This window comes from Leguminivora glycinivorella, chromosome 3, assembly GCF_023078275.1.
Source record: "Leguminivora glycinivorella isolate SPB_JAAS2020 chromosome 3, LegGlyc_1.1, whole genome shotgun sequence".
Taxonomy (NCBI): domain Eukaryota; kingdom Metazoa; phylum Arthropoda; class Insecta; order Lepidoptera; family Tortricidae; genus Leguminivora; species Leguminivora glycinivorella.
In genome coordinates this window covers 12,894,094-12,921,920 of record NC_062973.1, presented here as the reverse complement: position 1 = coordinate 12,921,920, position 27,827 = coordinate 12,894,094, and the positions used below count along the sequence as shown (strand labels likewise).

At 35.1% G+C, this 27,827-nt stretch overlaps 1 protein-coding gene across 2 annotated transcripts; it reads left to right on the top strand.

The window, feature by feature from the left end:
- The first annotated feature begins 646 nt into the window (after positions 1–646).
- On the top strand, positions 647–27,527 carry LOC125242745 (cytochrome b5-related protein-like). 2 transcript variants are annotated; one of them, XM_048151668.1, is made up of 6 exons: positions 647–782; positions 15,940–16,185; positions 17,176–17,585; positions 18,460–18,648; positions 19,358–19,582; positions 27,034–27,527. In XM_048151668.1, the coding sequence occupies exons 2-6, from the start codon at positions 15,955–15,957 to the stop codon at positions 27,323–27,325; spliced, it is 1,347 nt and encodes a 448-aa protein (XP_048007625.1). In that variant the 5' UTR covers positions 647–782; positions 15,940–15,954; the 3' UTR covers positions 27,326–27,527. The 2 variants fall into 2 exon arrangements, with proteins under 2 accessions (XP_048007625.1, XP_048007626.1); XM_048151669.1 differs by having other exon boundaries at positions 665–780; positions 15,953–16,185.
- The last annotated feature ends 300 nt before the right edge of the window (positions 27,528–27,827 follow it).

Below are 27,827 nucleotides of genomic sequence, written 5' to 3'. Positions count from 1 at the left end.
TATCTGTGTCGGACCGTTTTGAATTTTTTGATATTCTGCTTTTTAAAGACTCTAGAGCCAATCAAAAACTTCTAAAAACGACCTTTTTCATTGTGGCGCAAAAAAGGTGTGATACTCAAGATTGGTAACAATTAACCAAAAAAGCTAAACAGTCCGATATAGATTATTTCATTGTTATTCAGATTCTCAAATTTCGTTTCGATTGATTAAGTTTTGAAGGAGGAAAGGGTCGAGAGCGGAACCTCGATTTTAAAGATTTTTTTGACTGAGTTGTCAACACAATGGCAGCGCACAATGTCAGTTGTGATGGACAATTTTTTTTCGATAAATCTAGTTAATAATAACACTTGTATATTTAACTAAAATTCCCAAGTTGAAAGGGGGGCTCCTTTTCATTTTAGCATTTTCGCTACCGTATCCTCTTCACATACTTACAAACTTTTTAAAGTTTGAGCAGCCCTGTCTGAATCCTTTGCCCAACTTGTTTGTTATGAGAATCTTTCGTCTGCAGATTATTTTAGAAATTTTACCTGCTTAGCTTAGCTATACCGCTGTACAAAACGAACTAAATAAACGACGATCAGAAAAAAACAAGTTAAAATGCCGAAAACTGTTGCGTATAACCACTCCCGCGCAATCGTTACACATACAGTCAAGGCTACGGTTTATCGGGCGACCGACGCGCGCGGTGTTGATCATGTTGTTTATAACAACAAACTTCAAATAAATATAAAACTGTGATAAAAAGTATAAGGGGGAATAAGGATTGTTGAATAACTGGTGAGTGTTACACATTTATGTATGTTATTTTAAATATTTTATGACAAAAACAAACAACAAGAAATACCACACAAATTAAAAGAAAAAAGTTTATTTTATTTATGGGTACCTTCGAAACTGTTTTCTAAATTATTAAGACAACATCCAGGGTTTGAAAAGCTAAATAGCTTTTTATTGATATCCGTTAATTTTAAAGAAAGGTTTTTTTAGGTGTATTACAATTCATTTATTTAAGAAACTAGTGTTAACTCTTAATGTTATCGAGTTATTCAGAAAATAAATTTAATGGCTCAATAAGTGTAGTACGATTTTTTTTAACTTTTTAGACACCTGAGGTCAATTACTTGACACTAACTTGAATGTTATTCTTAAGAGTCTCTCACACTGATTTATTAATTTACTATGTATAAAAATGATGAAAAATTTCGGCCAGTGTACTCAGGTTGCACTGGCCGTGTGGCCACGGAATGTTCAAAACGGAAATTAAATGTTAATTAGTCGCGTTGGACCCATAAGTGACTTTGAATATGTATATAAAACGCGGGAATTTAAAGTGTTAACTTATTATAATTACTTTTTATAATTCACTTTATCGGCATTGCTCATCTGATGCTTATTAGGAATTCCCTGAAGAATGACATTATGATTGCTATATGTTCCGCGAGGCATATAACGGTATATTTATTTATAACTTAACTATGATGCAAGTATCTTATTGAATATTACTCAATGACCCTGCCACGCCTAATGCCCACGGCCAGCGATAAGATTTTAACAACATACGGTGTGTTCATTACAATCCGACTTACCTACCTGACGTTTTGGGCCAATAGCCGAAATTAAAACGCATTATTGATTACAATAAGAGAAGAATTTCTCTGATTACCTGCCAGTCTAGCACAACTTGCGCTGTCGCCCGTGAGAGAAAAGATTGAGTGATTCTTGAAGTCGCGCTCGATGTATGAACTCGCGAGCACGCAAGTTGTGCTAGACCGCCTGAATATACATATTTAGAATAGAATAGAATAGAATAGAAAAACGTTTATTGCAGAAACCATCTACGTACAGCAACACATACATTTTAAAAGAAAGAAAAAGATTTTATAAATTAAAAAATGTCTTCTTATAAATTACAACGTATTCACCTTTATTTGTCCCCAATGTATACCAATGAACATTTTTTATTCACTGTTAAGTAGGCTCAACTAATACTCTAACCTGACACTATTGAATGATAGCATGCACTGCACCTTACGATATATGTGACGTTATCTGGGTAATGGGACCTCATTGTCGATGGCGCTTACCGCGTTATGAGCGATGTCCGTATACATATATGACGCCGTGGGACGTAAGCGCCATCGACAATAAGGTCCCTTACCCAGACTACGTTATTTTCTTAAAGGTATTCTCTTAACAATAAATAACAACGTAGGTATTCGCATTTCTTTTTTTTTTCTTATACGTAAGTACCTATAAATCTTTATAATTCTCTGTTTTTAAATTCCAAGTGATATTTTGATCTCATTATTGGACGAGAGCGTTTAATTATTTTACCTACCTTACATACATCATGTACTCATCATGTATCTCTATTCCTAAAAATGGTATACCGGGTGCCCGGTTATTAATGGACAACCTTTTAACCACCAAGAGGGCACCTTATACTGGTCCAGAAAATCGACTTTAAGGTTAGTGCCCTCTTGGTGGATAAAAGGTTGTCCATTAATTACCGGGCACCCTGTATAAACTGTTGTACACAATAAAGTGATTACTACTACTACTACTACTTATCTATATTTTATCTTTACAATAATAACGTATTCGTATATCTTTGTCACATAAATAACAATTAATAATAAATCGCTGTTATCATATACCAACTGATACTCTAAACTGAAAACAATGATAGCATGTAATTCAAACGCTGTTATTTGATGACGGTCACAATACCTTTATAATGAGTACCTTCATGATTAAGAAATACTCGTATCATGCAATTTAAATGCGATTTCTAATTGCATGCGCAAGGTTTCCATTCAATTAATGCCCAATTCATCATGTAGGAACTTGTAATCCATACTAATATTATAAATGGGAAAGTGTGTGTGTCCGTTTGTTTGTCCGTCTTTCACGGCAAAATGGAGCGACGAATTGTCGTGATTTTTTAAGTGGAGATAGTTGAAGGGATGGAGAGTGAAATAGGCTACTTTTTGTCTCTTTCTAACGCGAGCGAAGCTGCGGGCAAAAGCTGGTAATAAATAAACATAACTAAAGCCTTGCAAAAACGCATCATTAACGAAAAAAAACTTCTTAGTAAAGTAAACAACAACGATTCTGGTAACGTCATCGTCATACAAAATTGTGTACGGAAAGAGAAGAGTATTTATTTATCAACGGCATAGAAAAAAATATACGGAAAGTTTTAAGCAGGATCTAAACCATCTTATGTCAAAAAGACATAAGTAGGTACCAACGTAGGTACTCTTCTCGGCATTCGATCAGTACCGTGATACTGCTTCTTCGCTCCAACAATTTAATATTGTTTAAAAGAATTATAGAATTATACCAATAATTGTTCACCAGCCTGGACATCGGTCAAATATATTGACGTAATGGAAAAGTGGTGCCATTATTAACGTCATAAGTCATAACGTTACCATCTAGGAGTTTCTACAATCTACCTCTATAAATATTGGTTCACTTTTATTCAATTTTTTTTATCCGCGAAGACTTCTTGGTTTAATTAGACGGCAACGCAAGATCGCAGCAATTTTAGATACGAGTACATAGTTGAATTATGACTTAATTGATCATCAATAAGTCATAATTAGAACGTAATTAATAATTAGCTATCAATTAAGTACCTATCAATTAAGTCATCAATTCAGTGTTGCCCCATTATGAAAGTTGCTCAGTGTGACCCTCCCCAGTACCCTGTTCACACCTGCTCACGACTCATTTCATTTATTCAGTCACATAATAAACTTACAGTAATATCACCAAGTCGTTTACATGCTAAATGTCAATTCTAATATACAAATGTCAAAAAATATTGTAAAACTAAACTATTTACAGTACACAGTATTGAAATCTAATAATTATAATATACTATGTCAACCAAGTCTGTCAGTAAATAAGAACAAAGAAAACTATATGCATCCTTTTCTCTAGGGTGCTAGAGAAAAGGTTACCTATAGTTTTCTTAGTTCTTATTTACTGACAGACTTGTTTGACAGAATATAAGTAAGCAATTAATTTCCTAGTACTAAAAAACAAATTCAATCAGACATCAGATGCAATTTAAAAAAAATAATAAGAAATATAATTATAAAAAAATAATATAAATTATCAGGGAAACATAACATTTAAAATTTGATAACATTTTCTGCGAAACCCACCAATGAATCACCTGTATATTATTAAGTACTAAAGATTATCATTTCCAATAAAAGTCGTAAGACTCGTAAGAGCGGTTTCGCACTACGTCCGATCCAAAGAATGACGGAAGTAAATCGGATGACGGAGATCGGATCTAGTTTGTAAATGACCATAGAAGTAGTACTACTTATTGCTACTACAGTAGTAACTGGCTATATTTTTCGGATTCGGATTGCCGTTTAGTCGGTATGCAGAAAATAAAGGTCAAAATAAAAATCATTACATACCCGCAATAAACAAAATCATAGTACTTACTTAAATATTCTAATAATAACAAACAAAAGAATCGAACGTCGGAAGTGTCAAACTGTGCTTACTTGAGCAGGGTAAGTGTCCATTGAAGCGAAAAGAAAACGGACATTTGACACAGATTGTTTTCATCCTTCTCCTTGCCACAAGAGTGGCAACTATTGTTTTACAATCTACGAACGACCCTTGACTGAATTGACATTTAGGGGTTGTGAATGAACATTTAATTGTAACCAACACCTGGGTCTTCCGGTTCGAGCGCCATCTTAGCGGTCTCGTGTCGTGAATAATTTATTTTTCTTTTGCTCATTAGTGTTGTTTAAAGTGTAATATCGATAGCTTATTATGCAGTACACTAATGCTGATGAAGATTTTCTGTCGTCAACGGCCGGTAGTCCACGTGCTCTTGTAAAAATTAGTTAAGTATCAATTTACAAGTGCTAACTGTCGTACTTACCAAACTTCGTCATTGGCAGTAAGTAAACATTGAGAAAAAAATAATGAAATCTTGCGTTATTTTACTATATTAGACAATTTTGGATGATGGTGGTTACAACATTATCGCCAATAACATTAAAATTGTTGTTTTCAGTGAAAAATTAACAAACTGGTGACTAAAACGGGGGTTCGTGCCATCGCTCACGAAATAATTTTCCAACCTAAGACGATGAATAAAGACAAGAAATTGGTGCTAGCTGGGCATTTTCTAGAGATTGAAGACTTTTTTCCACCATTTGTACCTATGTGTGCAATAAAGTATTAATAAATCATTGGCTTTTGAAATTGTTGATCAGTTCACTGCTATGATATGTCATTTTCATAGGCTAACTATAGGTACCTATTATAAATATCATTTACAGGGTACAGGGTTTATTGTAAAATAAAAACAAACTAGCTATTATAACTTTTAATTATAGTATACATTACAAAAACTTGTTTCATTTACTTGAAAATATTGGAGGTTTAGCAGATATCACATCAAATATGTAATCATCAATGCGATGAAATAAGTTCTCAGGAATTTTATTTAAAATGTGACAAGCCTTCAGCGGATGGACTACTTCTGCTTTTATTGTTCTCGTGCTCCTTCGTCCGATTGAAACCTCGATATTTACGCATTTTCGTCAATTCGTTTCGATTTGTACACAGGACACTTAAGGAAACAAATAAAATGATTTTGGAACATAACTGGGATTGGCTTCCACGTTGGCTTTTCTAACTCCAATAAAATTTGCACTATAAATTCACCGGAACTTTTAATAAAAACTGGGACACTTTTCTTAAATTACGGCAACTTTTATATTCACGTAAATTTTTAAACTTTTAAGTAAAACTTCGGTTGGACGACACTTTTCTTCTTACGGCAACTATTCACTTAAACGGTGGTTTCCTTTCCACCACGGTCTTGGAAATAGCTAAAATTTAGTCGATATTTTTCTTGAAGTTATTACAATTCACCATAACAAATTTTACTAGGCCCATATTAAATTTATCTCAAAAACGATATGAAAATGTTTACTGCAATATGGATTTGACAGCGTAAGTCAGCGACTAAGATGTCAATTTTGGCCGTAGTGAGCGCTGTGATCGTTTTAGCTACCCCCTCCACCCGCTTTGCACCCTGCCACTCAAAACTGAAAGTTACAAGTTACAGGCGGAAGTCTCTTTCCAACTTGTCATGTTACACATTGGCAACCACTTGTAAATTGTAACTTGTAGCTTCCAGAAATGGGCCCCTGATATTTTATCATTTATCGCGCGGGCTAGCCCGAGTGACAATCATTTATGCTCCGTAGCGTATCACAGTAAATTTATCCATACTAACATTATAAAGTGTGTGCGTCTTGCTCATATCATCGCGATTTGTTCATAAATACGAAATATTGCGGTCGGCTCGTCCCTCCAGGACCACCAAGTTGAATTCCTAAAATGTTGGATTTGCAAAAAGTTGAATTTGTAGGATGTTGAATGTTAAAATGTTGAATTTGCATTCTGTTGAGTTATTTTTATGTCCAAATCGCATAAAGTTGAATTTGCAGCTTGTTGAATCCTAAAATGTTGAATTTGCAGAAAGTTGATTTTGCGGTATGGTGAACCCTAAAATGTTGAATTTCCATAAGATTGAATTTGCGGTAGGTACCTACAGGGTGTAGCAAAGGTCCCGAGTGATACTTTAACAGCTGATAGGGTTACTAATGACCCTAAGTGTGATACAAGTGAAAAAATTTCGTAGTTCGAAAAAAATGAGTTTCGATTTTTTCCGCTTAAATAGCAATCAGGGTATTGACCTTGTCGGCTGTTGAAGTAGGGTGCATTGCGGTAATTTCGAACGTCGTCTAATTTCGAAAGTCACATAAAAATCACCATTATTTCCATCATATCAAGATTCCCCTTTCGAAATTACCCGAGCATTTCTGTATGTCGAAATTATCTCAATGCACCCATATTTAAACTTTTTTATTTATTTATTTAAACTTTATTGCACAATACAGAAGTATAAATGGCGAACTTAATGCTTTGAGACATTCTCTACCAGTCAACCAATGGGCTAATATACCAGAAAGATTAAGTAGGTCTTTAGTGTTAAACGGTATTTGGTTTATTTGGTAATTTTTATGTGATTTCTTCAAAGAATCGCGGACTCTTTTAATCCTAATAGCCTGATAGGAGAAAGGAACTGTCCCAAGATTTGTTTTCCATTCCGTTTACTATTCATAGCTATATCGGTAATGGGATGGACAATCCCAAAAATGTCTGGAAATCTTGGGACAAATTTTTTCTCCTATTAGGACCAAAAAAAAGTACCCATGTTAAAAAAAGATTCCATGAATATAAACTTGACTTTCTAAAATTTTGAAATCCCGAAAATGTTGAAAGTATACATTTTGAGAATTCAACTTTTTAATATTTCAACGTTATAAGAATTCAACATTTTGCGAAACTGAAAAAAATCAACATTCTGGGAAAGTCAACATTTCGGGATTTCAACATTTTAGGAATTCAACTTGGTGGTCCTGGAGGCTCGTCCCTCCAGGACCACCAAGTTGAATTCCTAAAATGTTGGATTTGCAAAAAGTTGAATTTGTAGGATGTTGAATGTTAAAATGTTGAATTTGCATTCTGTTGAGTTATTTTTATGTCCAAATCGCATAAAGTTGAATTTGCAGCTTGTTGAATCCTAAAATGTTGAATTTGCAGAAAGTTGATTTTGCGGTATGGTGAACCCTAAAATGTTGAATTTCCATAAGATTGAATTTGCGGTAGGTACCTACAGGGTGTAGCAAAGGTCCCGAGTGATACTTTAACAGCTGATAGGGTTACTAATGACCCTAAGTGTGATACAAGTGAAAAAATTTCGTAGTTCGAAAAAAATGAGTTTCGATTTTTTCCGCTTAAATAGCAATCAGGGTATTGACCTTGTCGGCTGTTGAAGTAGGGTGCATTGCGGTAATTTCGAACGTCGTCTAATTTCGAAAGTCACATAAAAATCACCATTATTTCCATCATATCAAGATTCCCCTTTCGAAATTACCCGAGCATTTCTGTATGTCGAAATTATCTCAATGCACCCATATTTAAACTTTTTTATTTATTTATTTAAACTTTATTGCACAATACAGAAGTATAAATGGCGAACTTAATGCTTTGAGACATTCTCTACCAGTCAACCAATGGGCTAATATACCAGAAAGATTAAGTAGGTCTTCAATAGTTTACGACTTACGACATGTCGCAAGGACGCTCCTGAACCGACCTCATTGTATCAGGAAAAATGCGATGTAGGTCATGTAGGAAATGAGCGTTCAACGTACAGCGACATCAATCGGCAAATTGAGTAAACTAATGCGCGTGAGCTAGTATGGAAGATGATTTTTATGGAATAATTGTTTATTGCGTGAACTTTTTTCATTGTTATTTTGTTAAAAAATACAGGTACAATAAACACCCGCAAGGGTGTTGAAATTGAAAATGTAAATTTGAAAGGTTTTTTTATAAATTAAAAAAAAAGTTTTCAAGATACGTGTAAGATTTTATTTTTCCTGTAATATTCATTATAATAGCCATGTTTGGTAAACTTTGGAGATAAGGGGGGAACGGTATTTTTTTTTTTACTTTTTCCTTCAAAAAACATTTTTTTCCACAACCAAAAAATTATATAAAATAGTTTTGATATGTACAGTTTGAGCTCTTTCTAACGATACCCCACTTGACCTAGTTACTTGAAATTTTCAGTTTGCCTCCCTTTCATTTTGGCCATTTTCTGCAATTAATATTAATAAATTTAAAAAATAATACTTTCAATTTGTAGAGGTTAACAATGTTCATTAATATTCAAAATTTCAAAGCGATAGCATAAGTAGTTCTCGAGATATTTAATAATGTGACAGACAGACAGACAGACAGACAGACAGACGGACAAAGCGGCGCCATAAGGGTTCCTTTTGTACCTTTTTGGTACGGAACCCTAAAAATGGCCCTAGTATGTTAGTTTGGGTCAAAAAGTAGAAGCTAAAGTTGACCCTTTTCCCAGTTTCCGATTAAGCTGAAATTTTACACACGTGTGTAAATCACGTGACAATGCAATAATATGGTATCATGGAGCAGAAAGGTGGTCAACTGGTCATAGGAACTCTGTTATGAAACGTCATATGTCCATCGAGTAAGGGTTTTTAGAAACGTCTAGGAGAGAGAAGACTGTTGAAAGAATCGGCGATAAAAGCTGTTGCCAAAAAGATTAGGTGCAAATACGACTAAGACTTCGGCGATGAAATAGAGTTTTGTGCACCTAAAAATCCAGAAGATGTTTGTTTACAAACATCAGCAATGTCATTCTACCAAAAAGTTCTATAGGGACTATAATTGGTTTTGCATGTAATGTGACGAAGGAAAGGATAACGGTCTATTACTGCAAATACCGACTATGTGTAAATAGGCGATTTTGAGATAATGCGGTTTTAAAGTTTGAAGGCAAGTTTTATATGAAAACATGAATAAATGTACGTTATGTGTATGGCATTTTAGAACCTGTATTTTTTTGTTTACTACTTTGTCGTATATATATTCAGAATGTATTTAGTTGACAATCAAATACGATTTAATGAAACAGTCGAATACCTACTTAGTTGGTTTTTCCTGTAGAAATAAATGTTTGTATATTTCTCTTCTTTATACATATAACCCATTGTTTGTCTGTTAAATTAAGCTTCGTTTTTCGTATGATGTTCTCGTGATTAGCGTGCGTTGAGAACCTCTTCCTTTTTTTGAAGTCGGTTAAAATTAAGTACAATAACACAAACGGTTTAAGCTACAGGAATCGAATTTAGTTTAAATTTATGTTTCATAACTTCGATGACCGTTACTAATTACAGTGTTACATTTAAATCAAATCTTTTTTTTGCCACTTCACCGACTGGTAAAGGCTCTCTTAGTTCTTCAAAAACGGACGAGAGAGTTGCATTTTATCCACAAAATCTTGTGGATTGCATTAGTGCAAAGTTAATTTATACTAATTTTAATTTGGTAACCTAAGCTGGTTGGCAAATAACCTTAAATTAATCTTTGAATTACGATAAATAATACAAATCGGTTCAGACGTCTGTGAGTAATCGCATAACATGTATCATTGTTTTAACAACTCGAAGTGGAATATTTTGGCCTACGAAACTAAATTCACTGCGCCAAAGTAACTGTATTCGTAATTAGATGATATTGATATTGTAGATGATATGAAATGGGCAACTGTTGATACTGTATTTTCTGTATATCATACCATCTTATGTACACAGTTAACATAGAATAAACTTTACTTTACTTACTAGCATACCTACGGTACGAGTAGACTTCAGATGTCACAACTGTGTACCACTTCACCAACTGCAGTATTAAGTGATTGAAACCACCCATGGTACTCTTTAGGTATGAAATCTCTGTCATAAAGGCTGCATAAAGCCTTGAGGACACTTAGGTGGAGTCGAGCCGCGTCGAATCTAGCCCTGCGTACATTTACAATGAACGATCAAACCGATTCGACGCGTCGCTAATGGACGTAGTTTCATAAGAAATGCAAAAGGCGAATTAATGAGATTCGACTCGGCGAGCTTAGTGGTCACCAGGCTTAAGTTCAGTTATAGTTTGTCTAGCATTGTCAGCCGTGTTACAGATGTGTTTGTATCTAATTCCACCAGCGATGAACATGTCGTTTAATAACTCTTTATCACTCTTGCGCAGTAAGTGTGCAATCGCACGTAAGCGTATCAGGCCCCGTAGCCGAATGGCATTTCTCCGACGCCAAACGAAAGCGATACGCCGCTGGCTCTGTCGCGCCAATACACAAGCGCGATAGAGATAGATATCTACTAGCGCTTCGTTTCGTGAGCGTTTCGTGAGCGATTGTGCCATTCGGCTAGCCACCCAGGAGGCGTATTTTTCCCAAGGGAGTGTTCAAATTTGTATTTTGGACTACCGTGAATACTTTTTATTCTTTTTATTGCTAGTGTGATGAAAAACACTGCATGTAACTGGGGGCGTAAGAATATTGATTGCTTTAAATCGCCCCAGAAACCTATGTAATTACCGTTACACATTACTTTTTCTAACTTATTACCTCATCTACGCCTACATTTTAGTGACTTTGGCGTAAATGATTACTACAAAACTTTAAATAAACTATTACTTCAGGTTATTGAGCGTACAAAAACTATTTACCTATATTAAATGTAACAGTGTGGATACTGAAATTTTGAACATAAATTATGGCGGACTTCGGATTGCTGAGACAGTGAACTAGTATGTAGTAAGTACCTATGCATATTATGCTATTACCCAAAAACGCATTAACCGATTTGTAAAATTCTTTTTGTGATTTCAAGCGAATGGTATTGCGTTACTTTTTGTTAAATTTTACTGAAATCAGTTAAAGTATTTTGTGAAAAATCTCCTAAAACCGGTTGAAGAGGATTTTTTTCAAAAAATTTTTTTTTGAGAATAACCCTTCAAAACCTCAAATAAAGTATTATTAATGGTTAGTAATGTTAAAAAACTTTTTATTACAAATGTACCACTTTAATTAACAATGATAAGTGAAGTTTTGTAACATAAAATTAGAGCAGCTATATTTCCTGCAGCTAAAACCGCCTATGTTTGTGAGAATATTTAATATATTTTGAAATAAGTTCAAAACTTAGGGAAGTGGTAGACCGCCTTCTACTTGGTGGTCTAACGTGCAGAGAGAGATCCATAGACAAAACATTAACCCACAGACAACCCGAAATAGAATTCTTTGGCGCAAATGTACGGGAAGACCCGACCCCAGATAGACTGGGATAAGGGTAGGACAAAGAAGAAGAGAGAAATAAGTTCAAAACTTTTGTATATTTTTTATTTTTTTACAAATCATAAGTAAAATGTATGAAAAGCAAAGCTTAATCAAAGGGAAACACTGCTTTATATGTGGATGCTGATAAGCAACAATGTGTCAACCCACACGCCAACCATTTTGAGAAAATGGCGTCTAAAGATTTTTTCTCATTTTTTTGTGTTTCTCTTAAAAAAAATTGTTTTTATATAGATTGTTGTGTTTTTCAGCTATAATACGTTCAGTAGTAGTGATTATTGTAGCTTAATTTCAAAACAAACTTCAATTTGACGAAATAATGCCCTTTTCTTTTATTGCGATTTGTTCGACGACGTCAAACTTTTTCAAGACTGTGTTATGATACTTAACCCACTTTTGCTAATTGTTTAAAAATATCTATGAGTCTTAAATAAACATGTTAAAGCACATAAATTGTTGTTGTAAAATACTCTACCTATGCATATTTTTAACTTTATAAGTGTTAAGTAACATATCAGTCATGGTCATGGTCACTTATGTTATTAGGTATGTAGGAATCAATACATTATTTATTTATCAAACCTTTTAATGATTTTTCTACTCCCGAACTGTTATTCGTCATTTACAGGATTGTGCGTATCGAAAAAACTGAAAACGCATTGTTTGGTTCTGTAATCATGGCAACGCATTGCATTAACGATACTGCGTGCGTGCGCGGGAAGGCTTTGGGCAGCTGAGCTGACAGTGCAAACCTTTGCAATACAGGAAACAGTGTGAATTTCGCGAGAATTATTAAAAAAAAAACTATTAAAAACTAAGTGCATGGTCGTTGTAAAAGTATTGTATGCAATGGTGTTTAACTGACTCCAAAATACTCGTGGAAAGTACGCCACTCATATTTCTTGACCTCCTTTAAACGCCTGTTGAATAAAATACTATAAATTAACTATTAGAGTAATGATCATTTCTAGACACATATTTAAATTATCTGTGCTTTTTCAACAAAAAATCGTTACAAAAACCAAATAATCATCTTAAAAAAAAAACTACTTATCTAAAATATACAACAAAATATTTTTTTACGCTAAGAAATAGACTACGTCATTTAAATTATGAATAACTCATGACTTGTACAAGAACAAAACATAAAATATCTTTAACAAAATAATAAACTACCATTCAGTAAGTATTAAAAAATCAAACAATATTTTTATGCATACATTAACACGTCTTAATGTAATTAGTAATTATAAAAAAATAGTAGCTTATATTAGATTTTTATATAAACACGTACTTGTAAAAAATGTTTGCAAATTATAATAACGAATATGTATATTCATGACTTAAAATGTTCAATTTCGTACTGAATTTACCATTCATGTGCAAAAATATACTAATGGACTAAGTCATAACTTATTCAAACATAAATTAATATGAACAGTTATATTTTACAATATAGTGTTATGGTACTTACACCAAAAACGAACAATTTATGACCCGAATATAATTTAACAATAATGACTTATGTTTTATAACACGGGTCGTAGCATAAAACAACGAATAAAATATCATTTTGCAATAATCATTCAAGTCTCATAGTGGGTAACTATGTCATTTTTTGCGTTTTGCAAGAATGAGTCAAGTGTAAAAAAATCGTTGAGTCAACCCTCATAACACATTATTGTAATTTAAATATATCTTCTGCCAATTACTATAATAAGTTAAGGTTCTTGACACATTAATGCAAAACAGGCAACACACGATAAAGCATTTGTGTTATCCTATTTTTATACTTTTGGGATAGTGAAAATTTTCAAAATGAAAAGGTCATTTTTGCAAATAGAAGTTTAAAAAGGCGTCATCCATATATTACGTCACAGTGTAAGGGGGAGGGGGGGGTCATACTAAATGTGACAAGCCCTGTTAAAGGGATACAAAAAAGCGTGACATAGGGGGGGGAGGGGTCCAAAAACCTGAAATTTGGTGTGACGTAATATGTGGATGATCCCAAATCCAGCTATAACATGGCATTAAAATCTCATTTTTTTAGTTTTTGTGGGTTGACACATTATTGCTTATCACCATCCATGTATAAATAAGATAAATATACACATTTTTATTTCTACAGGAAAAACCAACTAAGTTTGCTACTATTTTTTTTAAATCGTTGTTTTATCGGCAATCAAATACAGCCTGGATATTTTTTACGATTAAGTATTAAACAAGACAATACGGGCTGTAGAATGCTGTATACAAATAGTATTTTTTTTTTCATGTTATCATATGAAATCGTACCTTCAAATATTAAAATCGCAATATCTCAAAATCACTTTTTTGCACATAGTCGGTATTTGCAGTAAGGGGACGAAATATTCCTTAAAAAAAACTTATTCTTAAATAAACGTACGGAATTAACATATCAATAAACATCGTATCAAGAAATATTTTACGTACCTATCTTAATTCTTAACATTTAAAGTTCAAATCGCCCTAGCCTAGGACCACTTTTGTTAACAGTTGAACAGTATACGAATACGTAATTCTAAGAAAGTATTGGCTTTGACCGTGTATTATAAAGCGTGTTTTTTTTTGTTTTCCGTTATATTCGACACGTCGTTAGGTTTATTATCAGGAACCACCCGGAATATTTTAGTTACTTACTCGTAAATTCGAAAAAAAAATCATCGTTTTCATACATCATAAATTAATAAATAAGTGTGAGAGACCCTCAAGAATAATATTAATGTTAGTGCCAAGTACCTACCTGACGGCACATGTCAAAAATCATAAATCATCAGTCATGGCATAAATCGGTAGATGGCGTGAAGAACTTGTAAGTCAGTCATAAGGACCGACCAAAATTGAATATTTTATTTTATTTTATTTTATTTTATTTTATTTTATTTTATTTTATTTTATTTTATTTTATTTTATTTTATTTTTTTTTTTTTTTTTAAATAGCCTATATTGTGTCCCACTGCTGGGCAAGGCCTCCCCTTCCTTTCTCCATTCCTCACGGAATTAATTATTGGAATTATTTTATTTTATTTTATTTTATTTTATTTTATTTTATTTTATTTTATTTTATTTTATTTTATTTTATTTTATTTTATTTTATTTTATTTTATTTTATTTTATTTTATTTTATTTTATTTTATTTTATTTTATTTTATTTTATTTTATTTTATTTTATTTTATTTGAATATGTTATAAATTCAAATTTTAGAAAAAAATATCTCGACTTCTTCTTCACGCCATCCACTGACTGCCACACTAGGCAGTTATAAAAACCGTACTGCACTCATAGAGCCATTGGATTTAACTTTTGAATAACTCGATAACAGTAAGAGTTATGACACTTGTTTCTTAGAGAACTTAATTGTAATTGAACTAAAGAACCTTCCCTTAAAGTTAACGGAAATCAATAAAAACAGGTTATCTGTAGAAATACGTGACGTTATCTGGGTAAAGGGACCTTATTGTCGATGGCGCTTACGGCATTATGATCGATGTCCGTATACAAATACGACGCCGTGAGACGTAAGCGCCATCGACAATAAGGCCCCTTTACCCAGACAACGTCACATGTTTTTGATTGAAACTAGTCAAAATCTAATCTCCGTTATTTATTATACCATAGACTGACGCAAAATGTAAATTAACTCTTCCGAAATATATGACAAATAGGATAATATATCAAGAAAACTACAACTCATGATACAAAAGCAAAATTTACCTACAGACAACCACCTGTCCGTCTCACAGAACTTACAATGTCACCATACCAGTCATAAAAAACAATGTATTATATGACAAGTCAGGTCAAATATATGGCTCAGCCACTACAGTTACTATTGCTTATAATATTAAGGGTTTTATTATATCACTACATACCTATAAGTAGAATTGATAAGATTGTCGATATTTTTGTAAGAAACGAATACATTTAAAAATAAGTACTAGCATAAATAGATTAAGTAGGTATTGGTTTCCATCATCTACCTGGTAATGCCGAAAACGAACGTCACTAATACGGAAATTTGGTCTTTTTTGTTCGACTTTTGCAGTATGTGAGGCTAGCAAGAAATAATTCTCTGAAAAGATTTTTATGTCAAATTTTGCCCTTAATTTTCAGGTTTTTTTTTCAAGTCATGGCACGGAACTCTGAAAAACCATCAACGGATCGACGACAAGTCAGCTTTCCGCATTTAGAATACCCCGTAACGCGCGAAGATGAGCCCAAGACTGCTCAGCAATGGCTGAAAGGCAAGCGCCTGCAAGACGGCGCTGAGGGCCTGTGGAGGATACACGACTCGCTCTACGACCTGACCAGCTTTGTGGACGTGCACCCGGGCGGTACACAGTGGATCACAGTTACTAAGGTATTAAATTGACGTTAAAAGCATGTTCATATGTTTATTTTCGGTTAATATTGGTATCGCGGATGATGTCTTCTTCTCGTTGGTAAATTACCGAACCGCCGTGCCAAAACAGAAACACTAAAATTTCTATTGGGAGTTGGATATCAGATTTCGGTTTCAATTCTGTTTAGACATAAGTATGAAGAAATACTTACATAGTAAAAAGGTATAAATTGCGTAATTACTGACACCTGATTCGAGTCTCGCTACTGTATAGTCAATATATACAAATCAATATTATAGGACTCCGTAGTCCGTTTACGTATTATACAATGCTATTAATAGGTAAGTCATCGGTTTTTGCTACAGATAAGTAAAAAAAGTCAATTATCATCGAACGGTTATTAACGACTATACTATTAATAGAAACAACACACATACAATTAAAATGGCATCAATCCTTTTCTATTGACAACTTTATCTTTGTTGGCTCTTTTATATTTATTTCTAGCTCTGTCTTAACTTTTTCGATGGCTTGCTGTAATGGTTTCTTTTTCAACTTAAAATAACACACATTAAGTACTTAAAACATGACTTGCAAGTTATTACAGGTAAAGTAGATTTTTTGGTATTTTGATTTCCCAGTGTTTATACAACATACTTAACTATTAAGTCGATGTAGATCAGGGTGCTTATCCAAGATGCCAACCGCTTACGCTCCGTTACGATCGAAGCGAGACTATACCAACTTTCGGCACGGAGCGAAGGTCGGGCAGGTAATTAAATAAGGATTATGAGACAGGCCCTGTGTGACGTTACTGGTATAATAACATACAAGTAACCATTATTATAAACCGGCTTATTCAAAAAACCTGTACGAATAATGTATTAAATCCCACCTCTATAAATTTACATAACCGGAATAAAAATATACGTCATATTCAACTAAATAATTTGGAATCACGGTCAATATACCCGAACCATTTCTAAAAAAATATTTTTGAATTCCAGGGAACTGATATAACAGAAGCCTTCGAAACACACCACCTGAAAGGCGTCGCCGAAGAACAGCTGCCCAAATACTTCGTCAAGAAAACTGACGCACCAAGGAACTCTCCGTTCACTTTCACAGAAGATGGTTTCTACAAGACCTTAAAGCAAAAGGTGGCTGAGAAGCTAAATGAAATTCCCAAGGACGTTAGAAAGCGAAGTGACTTTGTCACCGACAACTTATTGGTTGCTTTCGTTGCTGTTAGTTCACTGTCATGTTGGATGATGAGCAGAAACATTTGGGTGGGACTAGCTTTGATCCCGGCCAGTGGATATATTCTGTCCAGCCTTGTGACCGCTTCTCATAATTATTTCCATAGACGGGATAATTGGAGAATGTACATATTCAACCTCAATGGATCGTCCTATTCGTAAGTATCCTCCTTCTTGCATTGCTTTCCTCGATGCGGAGGGTCTGACCTCCTATGTGGGTCACATGACTCTGGGTGACAGACACAATTCGTAGATATAAATCAAACCTTAAATTTCAAACTTCAAAGCATGTTCGACTTTTCAAGGTGACCACATTCATTATTGTGTACGTGATTTGACCTAATGTCTCAGAAACTTGATCACTAACATACACCTTTTGACCAGCTTTTGTATAGAGATTATCTAGCACATATTGCATTTTACTACACGTATAACCTGTGTTGACCTGTGTATACACACGTGTAAGCAACATAGTAGGTAATGATTAGGCAAGCCATAACCAACAATTTGGCTGAAATTAATGCTGGTAATTATTATACAATTTTGATGTTATTCCTTATTAGTTACTGCACATTGTTGCAAATGATAGTGCGAGTTTCCGGTGAGTAACTAGGTACGCTCTTGCGCTCAATTATAGAAACATTGTATTTATAAATACATGACTAAAACTGTGTCGCTTAACTTCAAACTCTGGTAAATCCACTCTGCTATAAGGTTGATTCTTTTTCAGATATTTATATCACCTTAAAGCAGAATGGATTTACCAGTTTGAAGTTAAGCGACATAACTATAATTTATTGTATTGGTTGATGCACCACATGTAAAATCGTTCATATTATGCCAGGGAAGCAGTAGGCTTTCAGATGTAGCTTGTAGTTTGGAGAGTAAAAGTTTCTTGCGGCGAAGACATTTCGCATTCGCGGCCAAGTCGCTCCTCATTCGCAACTAGTTAGTTGCGAATGAGGAGCTGCAACTCGCAAAATGTAATAGCACCCATCATTTTTGTAATAAAGATTTTTCTATTTATTTTAGGGACTGGCGCATATCCCACGCAATGTCGCATCACTTGCATACGAACACGGCTCAAGACATCGAGCTGAGTGTGCTGGAGCCGTTTATGCAGTACTTGCCGTACAGGACTAAGTCGCTACTCGAGAAATTGGCTGCGTTGTATTGGCCCATTGTGTACTCAGTTGCAATGGTGGTGATAATGGCGAAGGAGTAAGTTCTTGCTGAAATCTAAGTACCAGTTTGGCAGTGGGGTTGTTGTGACAATTTTCGTTGATAAAGCCGGAGGGGTTTCGGGATCTATTTGTAAGAACTTTTACAGATACTGGAGAATTTTAGGGAACCCGTAGGGAATCGAGTTGTATCGACGCCCCGCCACTGCAGTTTGGTACATCCCTTAAATAATGCAAGTATCTAAATACATATCTAATGTAACTAATGAAACCTACCTTCTACGACGACCGGTCTGGCGCAGTCGGTAGTGACCCTGCCTGCTACGCCGCGGTCCCGGGTTCGAATCCCGGTAAGGGCATTTATTTGTGTGATGAGCACAGATATTTGTTCCTGAGTTATGGATGTTTTCTATGTATATAAGTATTTGTATATTATATATATCGTTGTCTGATTACCCACAACACAAGCCTTCTTGAGCTTACCGTGGGGCTCAGTCAATCTGTGTAAGAATGTCCTATAATATTTATTTATTTATTTATTTATTCTGGTAAAAAGTACTTACTGTTACAACTATTTACTGATGGGACTAATACTATTCATAACAAGATTACAGATTATACTAGCACGTTACTACTTATTTCATGGACAAAATAATAACATTTATGTTTGAATTAATATTAATTCCTGCAAAGTACCGCATAGTTTTATTAATGAATTAACATTACCATAACTTTTTCTAATATTTCAGATTCGTATGCTGCGCCATAGGGCTCGAAGGCAAGCGGCTAACCTTAGCCAACGCCATTCCGTTCCTAGTGCCTACGTGGATGTGGTACTTTGGAGGTCTCCCCTTGCACTGGACGCTGGCAGTTTGGTTTTCTACGCTGGTATTCGCCAGCTTCTTCTTTGTGACGTTCGGTCTGACTGCGGGCCATCATGCTCATGAGAACTTCTTCGAGGGTGACAAACCTAGGTAAGCTAATTTCGAATTTGCTAACAATTGAAGGGAAAGGGGATGATGCTCCAGTACAGCGCAACAGGGGGCGTTCTGGAAGTGATCTTGAAAAGAAAATACAAAAACTACAAAATTAAACAGAAATTAGAAAAAAATTACATAGAGAGGACTACAACGTAATGGTCACATCCCAGCGTGATACTGTCGAGCTCCAGCACTGAAGACGTAGAATTGGATTCTTCCGTAGCATCCGTATTTCTGGATACGAAATCAAGAATTCGATTTTTAACACTACTTAAATCTTTATTTATTTATTTAATCTTTATTGTACACAAAGAAAGAAAAACTTATAGTACAAAAGGCGGACTTAATGCCAGACAGCATTCTCTACCAGTCAACCTTTAGGCAAAGCAGAGATATTGTGGGTGATGATATTACTAAAACTTTACATAGTTACCCACATAAGAAGTTACATATTATTAATATTTCCAAAAATACATACATACATACATACATATATAAAAACAACTAGGAATCCTTCATTCTACCAGCAAAGAAAGAACGTACAGATTTCTTAAAAGGGAACTTATTTGGCGCATTTTTAATATGTAAATCTTTGTAGCTGTTTCTCATCATTCAATTTTCAATCACTTTTACAAAACTAAGAGGATGGAAAAAAATAGTTGAAAATTACACACCTAATATTATGGTGTTAATGTTCATAGTTACTACGCGCTCAGTTCCTTCCGTCATAAGCAGCATTATGAGTAATTATACTTGCAAATTGTGAAAGGTCAAGACAAAGGCCAGAACTTATTGCTGCTTCTGTTTACTAGCTCAAAGAATCAATAAGGAAAAACAACGTTTAACCTTGATTTTCTATTCTGATTAGTATTCTATAAGACCTGTAACAATTAATCGTAAATTGAACGACAGGACAGGTCAGTTAGAATTTACACTGATATCAAAATAACCTAGTATTAGTCATAATGCATTTTTATCGTACGTTTCTGTACGGACGAGCAAGGCGCATAATATTTTAGCTAAATTAGTGTACATCATTTATATCGATAATGAAAAAAATGGACTAGTTACAATTGTCCCCCAAGTCGAGATTTGCCCCACTGTAACTTAGTTCTTATTTGTTTGTCGTTTAGAGTAAAAAAAAATCAAAATCGGTCCAGTGACGACGGAAATATCGTGGAACAAACATTTAAAAAAAACATACAGTCGAATGACTTGAAGTTGAAACTTGAGATTTGGGAGGCGGTTAAAGAAATAAATGTTAATTTACATAAAAAGCCCAGACCCAGACGTAGGTATGATAGATACAGAACCCTTAGTCCCTTATATTAGAGGAAATTTAGCAAACAGTAACGGACCCCTACTACATATTTTTATTACAATATAAATAACTACTTTATGCCCGCGGCTTCGCTCGCGTTAGAAAGAGACAAAAAGTAGCCTATGTCACTCTCCATCCCTTCAACTATCATCATCCTCCTTGCGTTATCCCGGCATTTTGCCACGGCTCATGGGAGCCTGGGGTCTGCTTTGACAACTAATCCCAAGATTTGGCGTAGGCACTAGTTTTACGAAAGCGACTGCCATCTGACCTTCCAACCCGAAGGGTAACTAGACCTTATTGGAATTAGTCCGGTTTCCTCACAATGTTTTCCTTCACCGAAAAGCGAATCCATCCCTTCAACTATCTCCATTTAAAATATCACGTCAATTCGTCGCTCCGTTTTGCCGTGAAAGACGGACAAACAAACAGACACACACACTTTCCCATTTATAATATTAGTATGGAAGTATGGATAATAAAATATGTTAAGCAAACAGTCCGCCATGTCATGGCGGAGTCAGAAACTGGGCTAGGGACAAAATACAAGTGTATAAAAATACCTACTAGTTTTAAAGTAAAAAAGTCGTTAAATTTTTCGGAAACATGTTTCGAAAATTTTAAAAACAAGAATTAATCACGTTTTTAATACTGGTTTTAGTTTATTCGTTTATTTTATAAAACGTGATTAATAATGACGCGTTTTTATTTTAAACTCATAATCCTTTTGAGACGGTTATTTCCTTGATTTACTCCTATAATTTTTTTTTGGCCGGTACTGGTTGGTTTTCTGGTGTTCACATTTGCATTTTTATTTGCTATTAAATGTTTTGATTCCTAATGTAGTGCCCAGATTAGACGTTAAATTCAAGTATCTGGAGGCACGGCAGTGCCCCCGCCAAGTCGAGCAAAAAGAGGCACGGCCGTACCATCCTTTTCTCGAAGCATTTCAGACTATTTTCAAACCCCTGTTGCTCCGTTCTGGATAAAACTAGAAGCCTCAATTTTCAGCACCCAAGTAGTCATTGTATAAACACGGTATATTCCAAATTTCATTAAATTTGAACCAATAGTTTAGGAATAATTACTAGCCAAAGTTTCTTAGTTTTGTCACTCACTGGCTGACTGACATACGATCATCAACGATAATAAGACACTTCTAGTACACTTGGAAGCTTCAAATTTAGAATGCAGTTAGTGTTTAGTGTATAAATCACACAAAAATTAAAAAATGTTGCAATTTCATTCCAGGTTTTCAGATACACCAACTGCATAATTTGTAATCTCATATCAATATATGGGATTACCAAGTTATATTTGCAGTTAATTTACAGTAAATAAATCCATGTACCTGTCTATGTAAATTTATACAGATACCCGATGTCGTGATGGGTTGAAAATCTCACTACCCCATTTCCTTACATGGTGGGAGTCGTATAATTCAACTATAGGATATGGGTTCCATTGTGGTCTGGACGAATAGGCTGACAACCCCTTCATAATTTTGCCAACAGTTGCACTGAAACGAGTTCGTGTGCTCTGAAAAATACATGCGCGACTTTATGTATGGATATAGATATGAGGGCGAGCCCTCGCCAAGTACAGCAAAAATTTAAAACAAGTAAATTGCAATTCTACCTACATCACCAACTTCCTATACCCATATAAATATGAGTACCTGTAAATGTGTTGTAAAATATAAATACCTACTTAAATATTATGCTCAAATGTAATTAAAAAAAACTTGTGCTACAGCCGTTAATAGTAGGTACAGTCGAGATCATAAATATGTGTACGTTTTTTCAACTAATTTGCAAAGGTGAAAGAATGTATAGCTGATTAAGGGTAGAGCAAGTGGAGAGACCGCTCTAGGCACCAAATTTATGGTAAGGGGGCCGACAAAATCGTACCTACATGTGAAAAAAATCCAATAAAAAATTTTATATTGCGTGGGCGCGCACATATTCCAAAATAGCGAGAGGTCACCATCATCCTCCTTGCGTTATCCCGGCATTTGCCACGGCTCATGGGAGCCTGGGGTCCGCTTTGAAAACTAATCCCAAGATTTGGCGTTGGCACTAGTTTTTACGAAAGCGACTGCCTTCCGACCTTCAACCCGAAGGGACCTTATTGGAATTAGTCCGGTTTCCTCACGATGTTTTCCTTCACCGAAAAGCGACTGGCAAATATCAAATGACATTTCGCACATAAATTCCGAAAAACTCATTGGTGCAAGCCGGGGTTCGAACCCGCGACCTTCGTATCGAAAGTCGCACTCTCTTACCGATAGGCCACCAGCTAGCGAGAGGTGTCAGGAATTAATTCAGATATTTATTGAAATGATTGTGAAACGATGTATCAAAATGTCGCAGTGTACAACATTCATAAGGTGCAATTAAATATGAAAGGAGGATTTTAGTCATTGACAAACCATTGAAAATTGTCACTGACAAAACATTGAATAATCCATTGAAAATTGTACCTATCAATTATGTGGTGTTGCCTTGCATCAATTAAAGTTACGTAGTTATAGATCAAGAGCCCAGGCCCGCCAGACCTTCCTCAAATTCTCAAGGATGAAACTTTGGGACAATGTAGAGTTCACATCGGCGTTTAATGTGTGCATATTTTCTAGTTCGGCCCATCGGCCAATTTTTTGCTATCAAGTGATGAAGGTGAAAAAAAAAAGTGCTTACTTTCCTTAAATTCTCAAGGCTGATTTTTATATATGTGTTAGAGCACGTTGTTAGAAATTGGTTATCATCAATGCCAGACCGTTTCCGCCGGCCATAACTTTTACCAGACGCGACAAAGTTGGCAAAAAACGACTCTAACTTACCTCATTTTCTCAAGCCTGATTTTGATATATATGATACGCAGGGACCTATAACTAGACCGTTTGTAAGCAGCCAGACCAATCGGATGGACCCAACCATCCGCCAGACCGACTTAAAGTTTCGATATGAGCATTAGTAGAATTGAAATATTCCGGGTCTATAAAAGCTAAAAACTTGAATTTTCTACATCAAGCTACGTGTATATTGTATACTTGACGTAATAAGCGACTTTCAAAAATTTTACTTCTAAGGAAATAAAAAAATGAAAGTTTATATGTGGTGCAAGATTAATTTTAAGCTATGAATTTTATTTACACTGCGTAAGTACATAATAAAAGTTTATTGGTCTCATTATAAAAGTTGTTCATTATTGACATCAAACTCACTGTGCAAAATTATGGCTAGTCCTTTTTATATGGCCGTGTAGATTTATACAGATTTTGTAGAGCAATATCACTTAAATCGACTGTCGTTTGTTCACACTGTTATCTGTACCATAATAATAATACTTGTAAACTTGTATATTCATATTTATTACGTCAAGTATACAATATACACGCTTATTACGTCAAGTATACAATATACACGTAGCTTAATGTAGAAAATTCAAGTTTTTAGCTTTTATAGACCCGGAATATTTCAATTCTACTAATGCTCATATCGAAACTTTAAGTCGGTCTGGCGGATGGTTGGGTCCATCTGATTGGTCTGGCTGCTTACAAACGGTCTAGTTACAGGTCCCTGCGTATCTTATATCAAAATCAGGCTTGAGAAAATGAGGTAAGTTAGAGTCGTTTTTTGCCAACTTTGTCGCGTCTGGTAAAAGTTATATTTATAATAAAATACACATGTACTTACGCAGTGTAAATAAAATTCATAGCTTAAAATTAATCTTGCACCACATATAAACTTTCATTTTTTTATTTCCTTAGAAGTAAAATTTTTGAAAGTCGCTTATTACGTCAAGTATACATTATACACGTAGCTTAATGTAGAAAATTCAAGTTTTTAGCTTTTATAGACCCGGAATATTTCAATTCTACTAATGCTCATATCGAAACTTTAAGTCGGTCTGGCGGATGGTTGGGTCTAGAGATGGGTAGGGGTGAGTAAATACTGAGTATTTACCCGTAATTTACTCAAAGCACCGAGTAAATACTCGTATTTACTCATTTGGGTGAGTAGAAACTGTTACCTAAAAATAATTTAAAAAATGAGATTTAAGTACTTAATCTTGTTTATTTTAACTGTGTGGACATTTTTATATGAGATTTATATTATTAGAAGCTTATGGGAGTCTTAGTTTGTCGAAAATGAGGTAATCATTGTGAGAAAAAAATAGTGATATGTTTAGATAGCAGTTTTGTTTTAAAAAAGCAGGTATTCACAGTAAAAGTATGATACTTAAATTAAATTGATGTTCTAGATAACGGCATGACGTTCGGAAGTGATTGTTAATGTGGCACTTACGACCTTTTATTAAGGGTTTTCTAAAGAAAACTCAAAAATGGCTCAGCTGATGACGTTTAAAGTACTAGTTTTGTGTTTTGTATTATATGAGCAAAAATTTGACGGTTTCTGGATATTTTTCCAACAACGAATTCGAAAGTTATAAAGGTATAAACATTATTTCGGCCTTAATTATCGTTTTATTCCAAAACTGTTCATATTATTAAAAAACTTTTTTAGAAACATTCAATTCATTTTTAAAGACCTATCAGATGATGTATAACACACTGGTAATTTCAGAATTTTATTTTTGTGAAAAATAGTTACATGTATGGAGAGCACGTCTTTAAAATAAAATTCATATAAATTTGATTACTAAACTTAGTAGCCGATAACAAAATACACCAATATTTCTAATTTGTATTTCCATTTCAGCACGCGAAATAGTTTATACCCACCAATTTGAGTAAAAACGAGTAAATACGGGTATTTTGAGTAAATACTGAGTATTTACTCGATATTTACTCTTGAGTATTTACTCACTACCCATCTCTAGTTGGGTCCATCCGATTGGTCTGGCTGCTTACAAACGGTCTAGTTATAGGTCCCTGCGTATCATATATCAAAATCAGGCTTGAGAAAATGAGGTAAGTTAGAGTCGTTTTTTGCCAACTTTGTCGCGTCTGGTAAAAGTTATGGCCGGCGGAAACGGTCTGGCATTGATGATAACCAATTTCTAACAACGTGCTCTAACACATATATAAAAATCAGCCTTGAGAATTTAAGGAAAGTAAGCACTTTTTTTTTCACCTTCATCACTTGATAGCAAAAAATTGGCCGATGGGCCGAACTAGAAAATATGCACACATTAACCGCTGATATGAACTCTACATTGTCCCAAAGTTTCATCCTTGAGAATTTGAGGAAGGTCTGGCGGGCCTGGGCTCTGGGTCTGTTACAAAGTTACGTCGTAATCTAAATATCATGTGTCTAAAATACAGTCCGAAGTGGAGTTCTTCATAAAACTTATGCCAGCAGAATTGTCGCCTGCGGTACTTCCGGACCAATACGACCTTCAAACTTTCAAGAAAAGAGCGTACACCCATCTTAAAGGCCGGCAACGCACCTCCAACACTTCTGGTGTTTGGACACCCGAAACCGCAGTTGGGCGGCAGTTATTGCTTACCATCAGGCGACCTGTCTGCTCGTGTGCCTCCTATCCCAAAAAAAAAACGTCTCAGAGAGTCAAAGGAGCAAGCGTGATGATGAGCACTAGGAAACCGAAGGGCCCTACTGAAAAAAAAAAAACACCGAAATGGGCATCCCGATACAGTTATGGACCTGCAAGTACTCACCCAAGTTAATGTCATGCATAATATTTCACGAATCAAAACGATCATTCAGACAAAAAATATATGTACATAATCTGGACTTTTTATGTAAATGACCTTTTATGAAACTACGCACGTTGAATAAAAGTTATTCTAAAGGGAATTCGAAATGATAATTATTATTTATTTTAGTCCCCGTTAAAATATTTTGGTTATCTACGCTTAAAAGACTGTTTAGACATTAGGGCTGAGGAGGTATAGAATTATCTCCTTAGAAATTACCAAGTTACTAACATACAATACCTTAGTAACAGGCTTACGGCGTATTAGGGTAATTACGAAGGACAGAAATGCTCGGGTAATTCCGAAATGGGAATCTTGATTTGATGGAAATAATGGTAATTTTTATGCGACTTTCGGAATTACCCTAATGCACCTTACCTGACACTGTTTGATAGTAGACTCTACGGCCAATGATGGTGACTAACACACAAAATAATGTTCCAGGGCCGAGTACATTGACTGGGGCCTTCACCAGCTCGACACTGTGGTGGAGAGGATCGACTACGCCGGCAACCACTTCAAGTCTCTGACGCGGTTCGGCGACCATTATCTCCACCACCTCTTCCCGACGGTAGACCACGCGGAGCTCAAGTACCTCTACCCCACACTGTACGAACACTGCAGCAAGTATGAGGAACAACTGCGGACGACAACATTCTACGGAGCGTTGATAAGTAACTGTAAGCAATTGATTAGAAATACGCCACATGATTTTTCGGAAAAAAATAGAAAGTGAGCTGTATGGTTCTTATGAATAGCTGAAACATATCTGAAGATAAAATGATCCAAACTTCCAGAAGATCTGGATGTGAGGCTGAGCTTTCATAGGAATTGTGCAAGGTTGCGAATGAATTAATTGTTGTTACTAGCAACAGTACTAGCAGCAACGTGCCTCTCGGTATTGTTAAAGTCATTTTCTATGGCTTGTCATGAGTTGATAATACGAGGTGCGGTCCAAATGTCTCCGGCCTGACAAATATGGCGGAAGAGTTTAAAAAAGTATGGATATCATTGTGTTCGTCATTTATTCCACTTTTTTGGTGTATAGTTTCTTTAGGTGTCTGTTGGCTGTAGGTTTTTTTACGGTGTTTAGTGCTAGGTTAGTGCCCAAACTTTTATCGTGCTTACAGCGAGATGAGTGAAAAACCGTGAGTTCATGAAACTTGAGACCAGCATAGACACCGCGTAGCGAGTTTTTTGAATGCAATTGCTACTGTAGATGAAACCATGGTTATGTA